At 38.6% G+C, this 20094-nt stretch overlaps 1 protein-coding gene across 1 annotated transcript in view; it reads right to left on the reverse strand.

Moving 5' to 3' along the window:
- SLC25A12 (solute carrier family 25 member 12) overlaps positions 1-20094 on the reverse strand; it is a 95341-nt gene that overhangs the window by 63623 nt on the left and 11624 nt on the right. The window contains exon 3 of the mRNA XM_065931759.1: positions 13249-13391. Within this exon, the coding sequence (XP_065787831.1) occupies positions 13249-13391 (143 nt within the window). The remainder of the gene's footprint in view (positions 1-13248; positions 13392-20094) is intronic.

The following is a 20094-nucleotide window of genomic DNA, read 5'->3' on the forward strand; positions in this document are numbered from 1 at the left end:
AGGTTGCTTCCATGTTCTAGCTTTGTAAATAGTGCTGCAATAAACAATGGGAAATGTGTCTTTTTCAATTTTGGTTTCCTGAGGGTATATGCCTAGGAGTGGGATTGCTGGGTCATATGATAGTTTTATTCCTAGTTTTTTTAAGGAATCTCCATACTGTCTTCCATAGTGGCTCTCTCAATTTACATTCCCATCAACAGTGCAAGAGCGTTCCCTTTTCTCCACACCCTCTCCAGCATTTATTGTTTGTAGACTTTTTGATGATGGCCATTCTGACCGGCATGAGGTGATATCTCATTGTAGTTTTGATTTGCATTTCTCTAATAATGAGCAATGTTTGAGCATCTTTTCATGTGTTTGTTAGCCATCTGTATGTCTTCTTTGGAGAAATGTCTGTTTAAGTCTTTTTCCTACTTTTTGACTGGAAAAACGACTATACTACCAAATGCAATCTACAGATTCAATTCAATCCCTATCAAACTACCAATGGCATTTTTCACAGAACTAGCACAAAAAATTTCACAATTCATATGGAAACACAAAAGACCCTGAATAGCCACAGCAGTCCTGAGAAAGAAGAATGGAGAGGAATCACCTTCCTGACTGTGGGTTATATTACAAAGCTACAGTCATCAAGACAGTATGGTACTGGCACAAAAACAGAAACATAGACCAATGGAACAAGATAAGCCCAGAAATGAACCCATGCACCTATGGATACCTTATTTTTGACAAAGGAGGCAAGAATATACAATGCAGCAAAGACAGCCTCTTCAATAAATGGTGCTGGGAAAACTGGACAGCTACATGTAAAAGAATGAAATTAGAACACTTCCTAACACCATACACAAAAATAAACTCAAAATGGATTAAAGACCTAAATGTAAGACCAGAAATTATAAAATTTTTAGAGAAAAACATAGGCAGAACAGTCGATGACGTAAATCAAAGCAAGATCCTCTATGACCCATCTCCTAAGGTAATGGAAATAAAAAGGAAAGTAAACAAGTGGGACCTGATTAAACTTAAAAGTTTTTGCACAGCAAAGGAAACTAGAAGCAAGGTGAAAAGACAACCCTCAGAATGGGAGAAAATAATAGAATGAAACAACTAACAAAGGATTAATTTCCAAAATATATAAGCAGTTCATACAACTCAATGCCAGAAAAACAAACAACCCAATCAAAAAGTGGGAAAGAGCCTTCAGTGATTTTATGGAGCATTTGGGCTTCCCTTGTGACTCATCAGTTAAAAAAAAAAAAAAAAAATCTGCCTGCTAATGTAGGTTCAATTCCTAGGTTGGGAAGATCCCCTGGAGAAGGAAATGGCAACCCACTGCAGTATTTTTGCCTGGGAAATCCTGGAGAGAGAAGCCTGGTGGGCTACAGTCTTTGAGGTTGAGCAAAAAGTTGACTAAGCACACAAATCACATACAAAATCTTTACATAGCTCATTTCAAATATCATTTCCTCAAGAGAATCATCTTAAAGTATGCAGACTACGTCACATCCTTACAGCATTTGTTCGGTGCCCCTCACAAAATCCCTGTTAAAGTAATTACGTAACTCACTATTTCAAATCTAATTCCCTGCCAGAAAGTAGGCTTGTCAGAGCACAGGCTTGATTCAGGGCAGGAACTCAAATATTCTTGAATAAACTCAATTTAGGATATATGACTTTTTAGAGACATGTTTTCCAACACATTATTAAGAAAATGACTACATTTCACATTTCATTTTATGCCCTCACTCATCTAAGTCATATTACACACTCAAAGTTACATTTTTATTACTTAAAACATTTTGAAGTATGTTTAAATTACATTATATCCAAAGGCAATGCTGCTGCTATTTTGTTGCTAAGTTATGTCCAACTCTTTTGGACCACATGGACTATAGCCTGCCAGGCTCCCCTGTCCATGGGATACTCTAGGCAAGAATACAGGAATGGGTTGCCATTTCCTCCTCCAGGGGATCTTCCCAACGGAGGGATCAAATCTGAGTCTCCTGCTTGACAGGCAGATTCTTTACCACTGAACCACCTGGGAAGCCCAATATACTCTATGCCTTTGCCCTTTACTGAGGGAAAAGAATGGCTTTGTGGCAGTAGTACTCAGGGCACTGGAGACTAAGCCTTCCCTGTGCTCAAGCTAGAGAATCCTAGGAGGAACAAGCCAATCAAAACTGTTTATCAAGCCACGTGTCATATAACACATCTTATGCATTACTAAAAAACACAGTAAAACTCTATAAAGTATGATTATCAGTACACAAATTTTAGGGTAGTAAAAACAGTGGTATCATCATGACTATATCTGTATACTCCTAAAAAGCAATGAGCAATTTGTGGTTTTAAGTTCTGAACAAAACTCAAGATCAGTGAGAATATAAAACACAAATACAACAGTGATCTAGGGAACCAGTGAGAGTAGGTTGTCACTTTCTACATTATGTAATTTAGAAACATTTAAAATTTTTATATTTATAATGAAGAATTAGCATTATTTCTTCTGCTCATAAAATTAAAAGTTGCTAGGCTGATTATAGGAGGAAAGAACAACGCACAGCATCTTGATTTTTCCAAAACAGGCCAAGTCTCAGCAATTAAACATAAAAATACAGTTACCCTGAAATACAGAATATTAGATTTTAAACATATTTCATGTTCAGTAGTAAAATTTCTGTATTTACGAAAAGCAGTCAGAGGTTTTCTCCTTAACTAGCAAAGGTCATAAATGGTTGGCTGGCAAACCAATCATTTGCTTTTTGGGAGTGTGTGGATAGTCACGTTGGTATCGCTTACATGTGGAATCTAAAGTATGTCACAAATGAACATATCTACAAAACAGAAAGACTCACAGACACAGAGAACAGACTTGCGGTTGCCAAAGGGGAGGTGGGGAGGGAAAGGGAGGAACTGGGAGTCTGGGGTTGGTAGAGGCAAACTACTACATTTAGAATGGACAAATGACAAGGACCTCATGTATAGCACAGGAGCTATATTCTGTAATAAACCATAAAGGAAAAGAAAATTGGAAAAAGAATGCACATATGTATATAAGTGAGTCATTCTGCTATATGGCAAAGACTGGCACAGCATTATAAACCAACTATACTTCAATTAAAAGAAGAAAGTTCTATAATAACCTAAATGGAAAAAGAATTTGAAAAAGAACAGATGCATATATATGCATAAGTGAATCACTTTGCTATACACTTGAAACTAACACAACATTGTTGATCAATTATATACCCCAAAGTAAAATACAAGTTAAAAAATAAAATAGGTAAATTAATAAAACAAAAAAGCAGAGAGAGAAAAAATATATACACATTCTATGAACTTAATTAAATATCTACATTTTTATATACTAGTATACTCAGAAAGGCATATCATATATTTATGCAATTTAGAGTCAGAAGGACCCTTAGAAAATTTAAAGAAGTGATTTGTACAAAGACATTCAGCAACTCAGTAAGCCAAGGTGAAGACTCAACTTCTACCTTCAATCAATCCAGTGTACACCATCCTGTCCCCCAACCCCAAATTTAAAGTTATAGCTGAAAAATAGGAAGGGTATCTGGTATCTCTAACAAGTAGAATATTATTATAAGAAGGCATCTGGGGAAAAAAAAAAAAAGAAGGCATCTGGGGGATACTGAGCCAAACCTTAATATTCAGTTACCTTTGTTATACAGGGTGATTTATTGAAGAAAGTCAATTAAGAAACACAAAAGCATCAGCAACTTCAAAATAAGTCACTTTGTACTATTCAGTCTTAAAAAGGAATGAAATTCTGATACATGCTATAACATGAATGAATCTTTAAAACACCATGCTAAGTGAAATAAGCCAGATGCAAGAGGACAAATATTATTTCACTGATATGAAGTACTTAGAACAAATCCATAAAGACAGAAAACAGAATAGTGGTAACCTGGAACTGGGTATTGGGGGAGAATGGGGACTTGTTCAATGAGGTGGAGTTTAAGTATGGGAAAATGAAAAAGTTCTGAAGCTGAATAGTGGTGATGTGAATGTGCTTCAGAACAGTTCAGTCACTTAGTCATGTCCAACTTTTGTGACTCCATGAACTACAGCACGCCAGGCTTCCCTGTCCGTCCCCGACTCCTGGAGCTTACTCAAACTCATGTCCATTGAGACGGTGACGGACCATCTCATCCTCTGTCGTCCCCTTCTCCTCTCACCTTCCACCTTTCCCAGCATGAGGGTCGTTTCAAATGAGTCAGCTCTTCACATCAGGTGGCCAAAGTATTGGAGCTTCAGCATCAGTCCTTCCAATGAACATTCAGGACTCATTTCCTTTAGGATGGACTGGTTGGATCTCCTTGCAGTCCAAGGAACTCTCAAGAGTCTTCTCCAACACCATAGTTCAAAAGCATGAATTCTTCCGCACTCAGCTTTCTTTGTAGTCCAACTCTCACATCCATACATGACTACTGGAAAAACCATAGCTTTACTAGATGGACGTTTGTTGGCAAAGTAACATTTCTGCTTTTTTTTTTTTTTTTTTTTTAACATTTCTGCTTTTTAACATGCTGTCTAGATTGATCATAGCTTTTCTTCCAAGGAGCAAGTGTCTTTTAATTTCATGGCTGCAGTCACCATTTGCAGTGATTTTGGAACCCCCCAAAAATACAGTCTCTCACTGTTTCCATTGTTTCCCCATCTATTTGCCATGAAGTGATGGGACCAGATGCCATGATCTTAGTTTTCTGAATGTTGAGCTTTAAGTCAACATTTTCACTCTCCTCTTTCACTTTCACCAAGAGGCTCTTTAGTTCTTCTTTACTTTCTACCATAAGGGTGGTATCATCTGCATATCTCCAGTTATGGATATTACTCCCAGCGATCTTGATTCCAGCTTCTACTTTAGCCAGCCCAGCGTTTCTCATGATGTTAAATAAGCAGGGTGACAATACACAGCCTTGAAGGACTCCTTTCCTGATTTGGAACCAAATCTGTTGTTCCACGTTCAGTTCTAACTATTGCTTCTTGACCTGCATACAGATTTCTAAGAGGCAGGTAAAGTGGTCTGGTATTCCCATCCCTTGAAGAATTTTCCAAGGTTTGTCATGATCCACACAGTCAAAGGCTTTCGCATAGTCAATAAAGCAGAAATAGATGTTTTTTTGGAACACTCTTGCTTTTTCTATGAGCCAACAGATGTTTGCAATTTGATCTCTGGTTCTTCTGCCTTTTGTAAACCCAGCTTGAACATCTGGAAGTTCATGGTTCATGTACTGTTGAAGCCTGGCTTGGAGAATTTTGAGCATTACTTTACTAGCATGTGAGATGAGTGCAACTGTGCAGTAGTTTGAACATTCTTTGGCATTGCCTCTCTTTGGGACTGAAATGAAAACTGACCTTTTCCAGTCCTGTGGCCACTGCTGAGTTTTCCAAATTTGCTGGCATATTGAGCGCAGCACTTTCACAGCATCATCTTTTAGGAGTTGAAATAGCTCAACCGGAATTCCATCACCTCCACTAGCTTTGTTTGTAGTGATGCTTCCTAAGGCCCATTTGACTTCACATTACAGGATGTCTGGCTCTAGATGAGTGATCACACCATTGTGATTATCTGGGTCGTGAAGATCTTTTTTATACAGTTCTTAACTGTGTTTTCTTCCCATCTCTTCTTATCTTCTGCTTCTGTTAGGTCCATACCATTTCTGTCCTTTATTGAGCCCAACTTTGCATGAAATGTACCCTTGGTATCTCTAATTTTCTTGACGAGATCTCTAGACATTCCCATTCAACTGTTTTCCTCTATTTCTTTGCATTGATCACTAAGGAAGGCTTTCTTATCTCTCCTTGCTATTTGGAACTCTGCATTCAAATGGGAATATCTTTCCTTTTCTCCTTTGCCTTTTGCATTTTTTCTTTTCTCAGCTATTTGTAAGAGCTCCTCAGACAACCATTTTGCCTTTTTGCATTTCTTTTTCTTGGGGATGGTCTTGATCACTGCCTCCTATACAATGTCATGAACCTCCATCTGTAGTTCTTCAGGGACTCTATCAGATCTAATCCCTTGAATCTATTTCTCACTTCCACTGTATAATCGTAAGGGTTTTGATTTAGGTCATACCTGAATGGTCTAGTGGTTTTCCCTACTTTCTTCAGTTTAAGTCTGAATTTGGCAATCAGGAGTTCATGATCTGAGCCACACTCAGCTCCTGGTTTTGTTTTTGCTGACTGTATAGAGCTTCTCCATCTTTGGCTGCAAAGAATATAATCAATCTGATTTCGGTGTTGACCATCTGGTGATGTCCATGTGTACAGTCTTCTCTTGTGTTGTTGGAAGAGAGTGTTTGCTATGACCAGTGTATTCTCTTGACAAAATTCTGTTAGCCGTTGCCCTGCTTCATTCTGTCCTCCAAGGCCAAATCTGCCTGTTACTCCAGGTATCTCTTGACTTCCTACTATTGCATTCCAGTGCCCCATACTGAAAAGGACATCTTTTTTGGGTGTTAGTTCTAGAAGATATTGTAGGTCTTCATAGAACTGGTCAACTTCAGCTTCTTCAGCATTACTGGTTGGGACAGAGACTTGGATTACTGTGACAGTGAATGGTTTGCCTTGGAAACAAACAGAGATTATTCTGTCATTTTTGAGACTGCATCCAAGTACTGCATTTTGGACTCTTTTGTTTTCTATGAGGGCTACTCCATTTATTCTAAGTGACTGTTGCCCACAGTAGTAGATATAATGGTCATCTGAGTTAAATTCACCCTTTCCAGTCCATTTTAGTTCACTGATTCCTAGAATGTCGATGTTCACTCTTGCCATCTCTTGTTGGACACTTCCAATTTACCTTGATTCATGGACCTAACATTCCAGGTTCCTATGCAATATTGCTCATTCTTTCTGGAGTTATTTCTCCACTGATCTCCAGTAGCATATTGGGCACCTACCGACCTGGGGAGTTCATCTTTCAGTGTCTTATCTTTTTGTCTTTTCATACTGTTCATGGGGTTCTCAAGGCAAGAACACTGAAGTGGTTTGCCATTCCCTTCTCCAGCGGACCACCTTTTGTCAGAACTCTCCACAATGACCTTGGGGGGCCCTACATCACATGGCTCATGGTTTCATTGAATTAGACAAGGACTAAGGTCCAAGGACTAATTCATTGAATTAGACAAGGTCACATGTAGTCCATGTGACCAATCTAGACAGCATATTAAAAAGCAGAGACATTACTTTGCCAACAAAGATTCATCTAGTCAAAGCTATGGTTTTTCCAGTAGTCATGTATGAATGTGAGAGTTGGACTATAAAGAAAGTTGAGCACTGAAGAACTGATGCTTTTGAACTGTGATGTTGCAGAAGACTCTTGAGAGTCCCTTGGACACCAAGGAGATCCAACCAGTCGATCTTAAAGGAAATGAGTCCTGAATATTCATTGGAAGGACTAATGCTGAAGCTCCAATACTTTGGCCACCTGATGCAAAGAACTGACTCATTGGAAAAGACCCTGATTCTGGGAAAGATTGAAGGTGGGAGGAGAAGGAGATGTCAGAGGATGAGCTGGCTGGATGGCATCACCAACTCGATGGACATGAGTTTGAGTAAACGTGGGGAGTTGGTGATGGACAGGGAAGCCTGGTGTGCTGCAGTCCATGGGGTCACAAAGGGTCAGACCCGACTGAGAGACTGAACTGTAACTGTATATGTAATGAAGATAATGGCAATCTCCTTCAAAAGGGTCCATGCACGCACTGTCACACTCAGTGACCCCAACCCTGCACCAGGCCACCGTCAACCCAAGGAGACTCCTGGCCACTCATGTGAAGTCTGGGTCAGTCTCTTGTGGGGTCACTGTTCCTTTCTCCTGGGTCCTGGTACACACAAGTTTTTGTTTGTGCCCTCCAAGAGTCTGTTTCCCCAGTCCTGTGTAAGTTCTGGTGGCTCTATGGTGGGGTTAATGGTGACCTCCTCCAAGAGGGCTTATGCCATACCCAGGTCTGCTGCACCCAGAGTCCCTGCAGCAAGCCACTGCTGACCTGTACCTCCACAGGAGACACTCAAACACTCAAAGGCAGGTCTGTCACTCTCTGTGGAGTCTCCTGCTGCATACAGGTTTTGTTTCAGCCCTCCAAACGTCTCTGGCAGGAAGAGGGTTTGATTCTAAACATGATTTCATCCCTCCTACTGACTTGCTGCAGCCTCTCCTTTGCCCTTGGATGGGGGGTATATTTTTTGGTGGGATCCCACATTCTCCTGTTGACAGTTGTTCAGCAACGAGTTTTAATTTTGGAGTTCTCACAGGTTGCACACTTCAAATGCATATACATGTATCCATTCTTTCTGTTTTATAAGTTCACTAATATCATTTCTTTTCAGATTCCACATATAAGAAGTGTCATACAATATTTCTCCTCCTCTGACTTAGTTGACTCAGGATGACAATCTCTAGGTTCAGACATGGTGCTGCAATAGCATTCATTCTCTTTAATGGCTGAGTAATATTCTACTGCATTAATGTACCACATTTGCTTTATCTATTCCTCTGTTGATGGGCATTTTGGAAAACTCAGCAGTAGCCACAGGAATGGAAAAGGTCAGTTTTCATTCCAATCCCAAAGAAAAGCAATGCCAAAGAATGCTCAAACTACCACACAATTGCACTCATCTCACAGGCTAGTAAAGTAATGTTCAAAATTCTCCAAGCCAGGCTTCAACAGTACATGAACCATGAACTTCCCGATGTTCAAGCTGGATTTAGAAAAGGCAGAGGAACCAGAGATCAAATTGCCAACATCTGATGGATCATCAAAAAGCAAGAGAGTTCCAGAAGAACATCTATTTCTGCTTTATTGACTATGCCAAAGCCTTTGACTATGTGCATCACAATAAACTGTGGAAAATTCTTCATGGGATGGGAATACCAGACCACCAGACCCGCCTCTTCAGAAATCTGTATGCAGGTCAGGAAGCAACAATTAGAACTGGACATGGAACAACAGACTGGTTCCAAATAGGGAAGGGAATACATCAAGGCTGTATATTGTCACCCTGCTATTTAACTTATATGCAGAGTACATCATGAGAAACGCTGGGCTAGATGACGTACAAGCTGGAATCAAGATTGCTGGGAGAAATATCCATAACCTCAGATATGCAGATGACACCACCCATACGGCAGAAAGTGAAGAAGAACTAAAGAGCCTCTTGATAAAAGTGAAAGAGTAAAGTGAAAAAGTTGGCTCAAAGCTCAACATTCAGAAAACTAAGATCATAGCATTTGGTCCCATCACTTCATGGCAAATAGATGGGGAAACAGTGGAAACAGTGACAGACTTCATTTTGGGGGGCTCCAAAAATCACTGCAGATGGTGATTGCAGCCACGAAATTAAAAGACGCTTACTCCTTGGAAGGAAAGTTGTGACCAACCTAGACAGCATATTAAAAAGCAGAGACATCACTTTGTCAACAAAGGTCCTTCTAGTCAAGGCTATGATTTTTCCAGTAGTCATGTATGGATGTTAGAGTTGAACTACAAAGAAAGCTGAATGCCAAAGAATTGATGCTTTTGAACCATGGTGTTGGAGAAGACTCTTGAGAGTCCCTTGGACTGCAAGGAGATCCAACCAGTCCATCCTAAAGTAGATCAGTCCTGAGTTGTCACTGGAAGGACTGACATTGAAGCTGAAACTCCAATATTTTGGTCACCTGTTTTGAAGAGCTGATTCATTTGAAAAGACCCTGAGGCTGGGAAAGATTGAGAGCAGGAGGAGAAGGGGACGACAGAGGATGAGATGGTTGGATGGCATCACCGACTCAGCGGAGATGAGTTTGAGTAAACTCCGGGAGTTGGTGATGGACAGGGAGACCTGGCGTGCTGTGGTCCATGGGGTCGGGAAGAGTCGGACACGACTGAGTGACTGAACTGAACCGAATGGCTTTTACTTTTAGACAACCAATTATGCTATTTATACAGTGTTGTCTCTCGTGGCTCTCCAGGGACTTCCCTGGCAGTCCAGTGGTTAAGACTCCAACCTTCCAGTGCGAGGGGCCCGGGTTTGATCCCTGTTCAGAGAACTAAGATCTCATATGCCATGTGGCAGAGCCAAACGAAATATTTAAAAAACAAAAAACAAACCAAAAAAGAAATACACGGTTGTCCATAGCAAGCACCTGTATCAAAACACTCTTGCTTACTTTACCATTTATTAGAAGAAAGGGAGCCAGGAGAAGAGAAAGGGAGCAGTTAAAGTGCTAAGAAAACAAGGGAGGGCAGGCAAGGATAGAACACAAAAGAGACATAGTACTAACCACCCCTAAACCTGCTTTTCTCATACACTTAACTAAATCACTCAGATTATTAATTAACTCAGATTTGGTCTGGAGTAATTATAAACATTATTACATGATTCTTGTCAAGTTACATACCTATAGGCCATGCTATGCTCACTCATGTCCGACTTTGCAACGCCATGAACTGCAGTCCACTGTCCACAGAATTTTCCAGGCAAGAATTCTGGAGTGGGTTGCCACTTCCTACTCCAGGGGATCATTCTAACCCAGGGAGCTAATCCATGTCTCTTGCGTCTCCTGCATTGGCAGGCAGATTCTTTATCACTGAGCCACCTAGGAAGCCCATATACCTACAGGACTTGTCCTAAAAAGACTATAATAGAATCAAGGAATACTTCTTGGAGTTGGAAAAAAGATAAACCAACTAAACTATCCTAACTTTCATCACTGCCCTGCTTAAAGGAGCAGGAAACAGAATGATACAGAAAAGATAGCTTTTTAAAATGATTACAAGAAGATGAGCTAAAAATTAAGAGAATTAATCTTGTGTTATTGGACAAGTCAATCAATCTCTCTGGAGTTCATTTTCCTTAAATGTGAAATGAGGAAGGGCTGACTACTTGGAATAAGTTTAAACATCATCAACACCTTTGATTTTCTTAAATTAAAATATTTAAAAAGAAAAACAACTTTAACAATGATATTTAAACCCTTCTGAAGTCATAGACCCTTTCAAAAACCTGTGATTTCTCCCCAGAAAAATGAAAATACAAAATCATTCATTTTTGCATTATATTTCAGTAAGTTCAGGAAACTATGAAGACCGACCATGAATGGGAGGTTTCTAGAAAATTCCACCTTTCTCTTTTAGAAATAATGTATATGTTTATAATTTTTATGACCTAACTCTATGAATCAAATTTCCTACCCAATCTCAATCTGACTTATTCTAAGGAGGGAGGGAAAAAAGGAAGTTTAAGCAGTTTTTAAAATTTTAAATAGAACAGATATACCTTTTCAAAAGAGAGACAGTTTGCTTTTTTTAAGTAAACAGTATTCAACATTATTAGATTCTTTACTAGCCAAAACCCATTTTTGACCGATTCTACTCTGGCAACTTAAACACTCAATTCCACTTGACCACACTTTAACAACACAACTGCTTCTGACAGAACCACATGAAACTTCAAATAAGATACACCAGTGGAATGGATCAGAACATATGGTCACAAAAGGAAGCATCTGAAAAGATATGGAGGAAACATCTGAAAAGATACGTCTGACAAGTCTCAGACCAAGTTAATGATAATAATTAAAATTTCTAAATTTGAAGAAGGAATTCTGATTAAATATGATTAATTTGTATATGCCTCACTGTCTAATCATTATTGAGATACTCAATGACTGAATGGTCCACAGTAGCCTAGCAGCCAATTTGACTTTTTCTAGAGACTGGGCACAAAATGTATACAAGTTCCTCAATATCTGTCAGTGATGAATTATATAAAATCTTTACAAGAAATAAAATACTCATAGTAAATTTCATGCACTGTGCTAAATTCTGTGAGAAAATACAAATGAATACAATAACCCTGGATTCAAAGAACTTAGAAACCAACACTTCCACTGTATTACGACAGCCTTCTAAACATTTTAAAGAGTTAAAACTAATTTTGCCTAGTTTTTCACACAAGTCCCTCTACAGGCAAGAAAAAGAAACTGGGCCCTTGGAGTCCTGGGGCTCTAGCTTGGAACTCACAAAGCAAAGAATACAAACATTCCATTCCCTCCATAATACAGTACTACTAGATTTTAATATAAAAATGCCTTTTCCCCTTGATTTGAGTAAACTGACACTTAAGTAAGATGCACTTTGTAATTACTGTGACTACACACATGTCTACAACGCCAGGCTAAAAATACCTGCAAGTCTGAGAGTCACAAGCCTATAGGATACAGTCAAAGCTTAGCACACAAGGTCCCCAGCTGTGCCCCGACCATTACTCTGACAACCTGCCCACTGGGGAGGCAACACGGACATGCAGGTGCCCCTTGATGGGTTTTGTGTGGGGAGGTGAAGTAGAAAAGAATAGCTTTATTGCTTTGCTAGTCAAAGGGGACACGGTGAGGTGCCCTCAAAACTGCGTGTCCCTGCCCCTTGATGTTTCATGCCAATTGTTTCCATTCCTGGAATTCTCCTTCTTTGTCCAGCAACCAGCAAACTCTTTTTGTCTTGCCAGATTCACTCAAGCATCGCTTCTTCTAAGATGCTCTCCTAAACACCCAAAACAGAGTTAATTATACTGTCTTAGGTGTCCTTTGTATATTTTATATGGTTCTATCATAGCACCTTATTCCCAAAGTATTACTTTTTCCCTTTGTTTACTCATTCTTTCTCACTAAGCCATGAGTTTCTTCTCAAGGTCATGAACCTCATTTTATTTATATTCCTAATGTTCACCAGTGCCTGGCAAATGATGGCTGTCTCATAAATACCTGACAGATAAATGGACAGATAGATGAATAAGTATCACTCTAAATGCTTCCTTATTATTCCTTATAGCAGTTATAACCACCTAACATTATAGTTTACTTTTAAATTTTGTTTATTGTTTTTCTGTGGTTTATTCACTGATGGAATTCTAGTACATAGAAAGTGCCTAAAACACAGTAAGTACTCAATATTTACTGAATGAATGAATAAAAGATAACTTAGCTATCCGAAAACCATTCTGGTCAGATTATTCAACATAAAATATGGCTTTGCATGTATTTTTTTTTCAAAAAAAGAAAGAAAGGAAAGTATACTTGATAATGGCAGTAAATAACAATTTTTTTAAACTTCTAAGAAAAGATATGGTTTATTAACATTAAAATTCTAAATAGTCATGGGTAAATTTATGGTTTTCCCATTTTTTTAGTACGACATTGAATAACATTAGCTTTCAAAAGAGCATACAAGTTCTTACCCATCCTTGGTTTGATCGGCTACTCCTGCCAAGAGCTGCACAATCTTCGGATTGCTATTTGGATCATTATACAGTCCAAGATAGCGCTGGACAAAGTCTTCCGGGGTCATGTAATGTTCTCCATCAACCTCAGTACTGGCATACTAAAAAGTAAATAATGTATACTTAAAGTTAAAATTGTTCAGTATCTTTTTGTACCCAACAAAAGTTTCCTGAAAAAGTAAATTAAATGCCAGTATCATAATCAAGGTAACAATAAATGTAGAAGTTTTTTCTGGATAGTCCAAAAACAGACACCCAGAGCCTGGGTTCAAAACATTAGCAAAGTATTGATACATGCTACAATATGGATGAACCTTGAAAACACTTTAAAGAAACTACACACAAGACCATATAACTCATGACCTCATTTATATGAACTGTCCATAATAGGCAAATTCACAGCATCAGAAAAGTACAGGAGTAGTTGCCAGGAACTAGAAGGATTGGGGAATGGAGTTAACCACTTTACATAGGGGGAGTTTCCTTGGGGGTGATAAAAATGCTCTGGAATTAAACAGTGGTGAAGTCACACAACATTGTAAATAAACTGGAAAAAAAAAAAAAAACACTGACTTGGACACTTTAAAATGGTGAATTTTATGGGGGGGGCGGGTGTGTGTGTGTGTGTGTATACACACATGAAGAAATATGAGAAAGATAAAGAAAGGTGAAAGGGCAACCAAGTTAAGAAAGCCTCAAAGCCTCTGGAGGCTTCCTGATGGCAAGAGTGGGGGTGGGGACACACCTGCCAAACCTTACACGGGCAATGACCAACGACAGCATAACAAACAAGACCTTCCAACACAGGTACTCCTTCTAAGTACCAGGAGCTGGAAAAAAGAAACAAAAAATTCTGCCTTTTATGTCAATAATTTTAGAGAATAAAATAATAATAATATCTGCTTATTAAATAAACAACTCAATATATAGTAAGGGTCTTATGTACTATGGTAAAGAAAGTTCAGCACCAAAGAACTGACACTTTTGAACTGTGGTGTTGGAGAAGACTCTTGAGACTCCCTTAGACTGCAAGGAGATCCAACCAGTCCATCCTAAAGGAGATCAGTCCTAAATATTCATTGGAAGGACTGATGTGAAGCTGAAACTCCAATACTTTGGCCACTTGATGTGAAGAACTGACTCACTGGAAAAGACTCTGATGCTGGGAAAGACTGAAGGCAGGAGGAGAAGGGGACGACAGAGATGAGATGGTTGGATGGCATCACCGACTTGATAGACATGAGTTCGAGCAAGCTCCGGGCGCTGGTGATAGACAGGGAAGTCTGGTGTGCTGCAGTTCATGGGGGTGCCAAGAGTCAGACACGACTGAACTGAACTGACTAAACTGGTGACCAAACATGAACAGCCAAAGCCTTCCTCTATGGGTTGCAGTTGATTAACTTAGCTACTTCAGTCAACTATCAAAGTAGTAACATCAGAACATTTCCCAGAATTGAAGAATACAAGGGGCCACTAAGTGCCAAGCACAGTCAATTAAAACACAACAAAGACCCACACCAGGGCTTGACTCATCATCATAAAATTAAAGAACAACAGAATAAAGAGAAAATCTTAAATGTTTTCAGAGAGAAAAAATAGGTCATGTATAAACAATTATGAATCATGGCCCTCAATGTTTCCCAACAGAAACTTTGAAAGCTTGACGACAATGCAGTAAGGCACTGAAAATTCTAAGAGAAATGATTTCTAACCAAGAATTCTAAACTGAGCCAAACTTTCAATCAACTGTAAGGGTAGGTTAAAAGTACTCTGGAATATCCATATTCTCAATATGCTTTCCCTCCCTTTAATGTACGCTTTCTCAGGAAGCTATGGGATAATTTGCCCCATCAAAAAGACAGCATGAACCAAGTAATAGAAAGACGGAGGATCCAGGAAACCAGATGATCCAGCCCAGTGAAGTGGCCAAGGGAAATCCCGGGACAACATTTGTGTTGCAGGGCTCTGGAGTGCCAGTCCTGGCTGGCAGAGGGAGGGCTCCAAGAAAGCAAGCCGCTAGGGAAACTGCAATGTCAGATTATTCGAGGCATTTGGCTTTGTGGAAAATAACCCTGGGAGGAGCCTAAATCTTTACACAAATGTCAGCTCCTCAATGAGACTTACCCACCCAGACTTGTATTTATATTCCCAAATCCCCTATGGTGTTCTGCTTTTCCCCTTGGCACCTATCAACTACCATACTATGTATTCTACTTATTATGTTTGCTGTCTATCTCGCAAGTGGCATGTAAATATCACAAAAGAAGAAATTTTTGCCTAGCATGTTCACTGATGTATCCCAAACACCAAGAATAATAGCTGACACATGGTAGGCACTCTGTAAATATTTGTTAAGGGATCAGTAACAGGTACACGAATCACTAAGTAAACGAAAAGTTAAGCAATTTTTAACTCTATAAAAAAGTAAATTATGAACAAGTATTTTTGTCATATAAAAACAGAAAACATTACATGATTTGGCAGAAAATAAACAATTTAGAATTATAATAATGTAGATACCAAATATTAATTTAGCAACAATTATAAATATAATGATAAGCATGGAGGGAGAAGAATGGGAGAGGAAGTCAAATACCTCAGCTGCTATAAGAGAAAGTCAATAGTGTCTAGAAGCAGCAGTACAAAGATATGAAGTATTTCTACACTTTATGAAAAGCAAAGTATAGAAATACTTCTATTCATGAAAAATGAATAACTAAAAAAATTACAAGAGGTTGCTTCTAGGAAAGACAAGGATCAAAAGATCAAAGGACTGTTGGTTTGCTTTTGGTTAAGCATTTCAAATGTCTTCATTTGGGAATCTGACTAAACCAAGCCATTAGCTCTTTCAATAAGGACAGAATTAAATTTTAAATAGTTTCCTTTGTTGTATTCTGAAAAATATCATTGAGGTTATCACAGCAAATGCTCTATCGTCAACATAAGAAGCAGCCCAAAGGTGGACACATTCTTACTAGCTGGTACCACCAAAAGCACCTAACTAGTATAATCCCAAAATAAAGTCATGTTCTCTCCACATGCTATAAAAGTCATACCTGAAAGGTTCCTGTGTTTACACCCTGGCTCTAAACTTATTCACTGTGAGTCCTTCAACAAGGACATTCTCCTCCCAGGTCCCTAGATATATATCACATATCTATAAAATGAAAACTAAATTATCTTTGACATTTCAAAACAGGCATGCAAACAGGATAAAGAAAAAATAAACTATGACATTGAGTGGATTCTACTAATTCTAATCAATTGCTGCTTCTCCTCAAAATTCTTCAATGTATAACATAATCTGACACATTTACCAAGATATGAAAACCACCAGGGTTAAAGACAGGCAGGAGTGGAGAAAGGCACAATGTTGGCAAGGCTACTGGAACTGGAAAGAGGGATCAATACAAGGAAGTCTAAAAATAGAACTTAAGCAACTGATAAGTGAGCAATTAACTAGAATGAGTGCCAAAGGTATGAGACACATACAATGCAAACCAAAAATAAATGATTCATTTTGAGGATAGATGGCAGGGAGTTGGTGAGAGGAAAAAGAAAATAATGTTCGGAACAGGCCTTGAAAGCAAAATTCAGTTTTAACTGCAAATTGAGAGAAAGGGTATTTCAGGCTTAAAAAAAAAAAAAAAAAAAAAACAGAAAAATTTTAAATGAATTTATTTCTTTTTGGGGGGAGGGAGTTGCTGTCTGGAGAAAGATAACAAAGAGAGGGTACACAAAGATGTGTACAAGTGACACTGCAAAGACAATTTGAGACCAGGCAGTGGAAGACTTGGAATGCTAAAACAAAGAGTTGGAACTTTATCCTATGGGCCATGGGATACCACTTAAAATTTTAGGAAGTGAGAGACATGATCTGACATGTGCTCTCCCCAGCAGCAATGTGAAAGACGGACTGGAGAAAAGATAAGCTGCCTGGGGGCAGGGAGACCACGTAGTGGCTACTGCAAAGATCCAGGGGAAAGAGACCAAGGCCTGCACCAAAGCAGTAGGAGTGAAAATGAAAAAACAACGGGGATTTTCACCCACTGCTAGAGGCTTTTTGTTTTATTTATGATTTTAATACTGTCAATTCACACCATTCAAAATAAGAATATACAATGAAAAAAGTCTTCCTCCCGCCTCTTTCCAGTCACTCAATTCCTCACTCCAGAGGCAATCAATTTCTCACACACACTTTCAGATATTTTTTTGTGCATAAACAAGTAAATTTTATATATAAGATATATATATATATATATATAGACGCCAATATGCATTCATGCACAGTAAGTTGCTTCAGTTGGTCTGACTCTTCGCGATCCTATGGACTGTAGTCTGTCAGGCTTCTCTGCCCATGGGGATTCTCCAGGCAAGAATACTGGAGTGGGTTGTCATGCCCTTATCCAGAAGATCTTCCCAACCCATGGAATGAACCCACATTTGTTATGTCTCTTATATCTCCATCAGCACCACCTGAGAAGCCCCATATATGCCAATATATACATACAAATATGTATGATTATTCTTATTCATGTCTTTTTAACACAAATGATAACATACTATTCACACTGTTCTATCCATCTTGCTTTTTCACATTCAGTCCTTTAAAAAAGTGATTCAGATATACAGCAAATACCAAGACAATACTGTAAAGAAATTATCCTCCAATTAAAAAAAATTAAACAAAAAAAGTAATTTAGCAATATATAAATACATACCCAAAAATATATGTGTGTGTGTGTGTGTGTGTATATATATATATATAATATATAAAGAACTATCAGTCAGTCAGTTCTGTCGCTCAGTCATGTCTGACTCTGCAACCCCATGGACGGCAGCACGCCAGACTTCCCTGTCCATCACCAACTCCCAGAGCTTACTCAAACTCATGTCCATCGAATCGGTGATGCCATCCAACCATCAACAGCTTTTGAACTGTGTTGTTGGAGAAGACTCTTGAGAGTCCCTTGGACTGCAAGGAGATCCAACCAGTCTATCCTAAAGGAAATCAATCCTGAATATTCATTGGAAGGACTGATGCTGAAGCTGAAACTCCAATACTCTGGCCACCTGATGTGAAGAGCTGACTCATTTGAAAAGACCCTGATGCTGGGAAAGACTGGAGGCAGGAGGAGAAGGGGATGACAGAGGAGGAGATAGTTGGATGGCATCACTGACTCGATGGACAGGAGTTTGAGTAAACTCTGGGAGACGGTGATGGACAGGGAGGCCTGGCATGCTGCAGTCCATGGGGTCGCAAAGAGAGTCGGACACGACTGAGTAACTGAACTGACTGAAGTGTCCACTTCTTTTTGTCACAAAGGTGTCTGATATCTAATACCTGAATCTTACTGCCAGGACTATCACCACTATATACACAGATTACATACACACAGAGAGAAATTCTGACATTCTTAACTTTAAAACCATCAGGAAACGGAGCAGCCTTAGCACAAACCACCAAGGACACAGCAGCCAACAAGGAAAACAATTGCTTTTGTTGACACGTACTGGAACAGGCTTTGCTAATATCTGGGGTTATAAATGATGCCAGAGAATCACTTACCCTGAGGTATTTTGCTAGTGTTTTTCCCAACTCTCCTAGTCTATTTTAACTGAAAGATAAAGTGCATAGCTCAGAGGAAAATAACACAAGTCTTCTCAGCCACAAGGAGTCAGTACTTGACTTCTGCAGGAGACAGTTAACTAATTAACTCATTAAATTAGAGACAATTACTTGGCAATGTCACTGAGCCTGCTGTCTGAACAGACAAAACAGAAGAGGGAATTCAGAACTGAAACTAGAATCTACCCACAGTCAGCCAAAAGGCTAGAACATTTCCTTAACAAAGAAAAGCAGGTACCTCAAAAAGGGTGATACATTTAAACTAAAAATATTTTTTAAAATAAGAATGACCTATTTATTTTAAATAACTTCATTACTTTTAATGCTGATTTTAACTGACTGAATAATAACGCTTAAACAAACAAAAAAAGGAAACATGGCCTAAAGTAACACAGCTAGAAATAAAGAAAGGTTAACCAGGCTTACTAAGACTTTTTCTGCTAACCAAAATGACTTGCATGTTTACACTAAAAATGAAAAAAGGCAATTTAAAACAAACTTTTGGATCTCCTAGGCTAACACTTATGATAAAAAATTAATATATTAATTTAGTTGCACAATACTGTTTTTATCTTGTTCCTATCATTTCAAAGGCTGAACTAAAATGACTTGAAATGAAATTAGCCAAATATTATACCCATACTCCAAATAACTTTAGAGTTAATCATTTGCCATTTCAAAGATGTTTCTTAAGCAGTCATAAATCCTTCTTGGGCAAGAAGTCAAGGACACATAAAAGACAGACAAGAAGCAGCTGACAGTATCAGAAAAAAAATAGGTGGTCTATTTTTTAAAACCTAACTGAAGTGTTTTAATGTGTAAGTGCCCATAGCTTTGGCATTTCCAGAAATATCTGAATTTGAGTATAGCTCATATGTGTTTGAAAAAGCCTTGACATTCTGAAGCATGAGAAAGAAAATGGATCTTAAAGAAAGATTAAAATCTTTATACATTTAATCAAAATCATTGCTGATAAAAGTATGATTTCATACACAGATTTATGTTATACTTTCACTAAACTACCTCTAGCTTCAAAAGAGACGATCATGTTATCCAGAAATGTTCTATCAAGCCAACAGATCAACACATCAAGACCTCAGGTGACTGTAGTTAACTGCATACTAATAACTCCTTTGCAATTTTGCCAAATGTAACCTTAAGTAACCTTTAGAATG

This window comes from Muntiacus reevesi, chromosome 3 (assembly GCF_963930625.1).
Source record: "Muntiacus reevesi chromosome 3, mMunRee1.1, whole genome shotgun sequence".
NCBI lineage: Eukaryota > Metazoa > Chordata > Mammalia > Artiodactyla > Cervidae > Muntiacus > Muntiacus reevesi.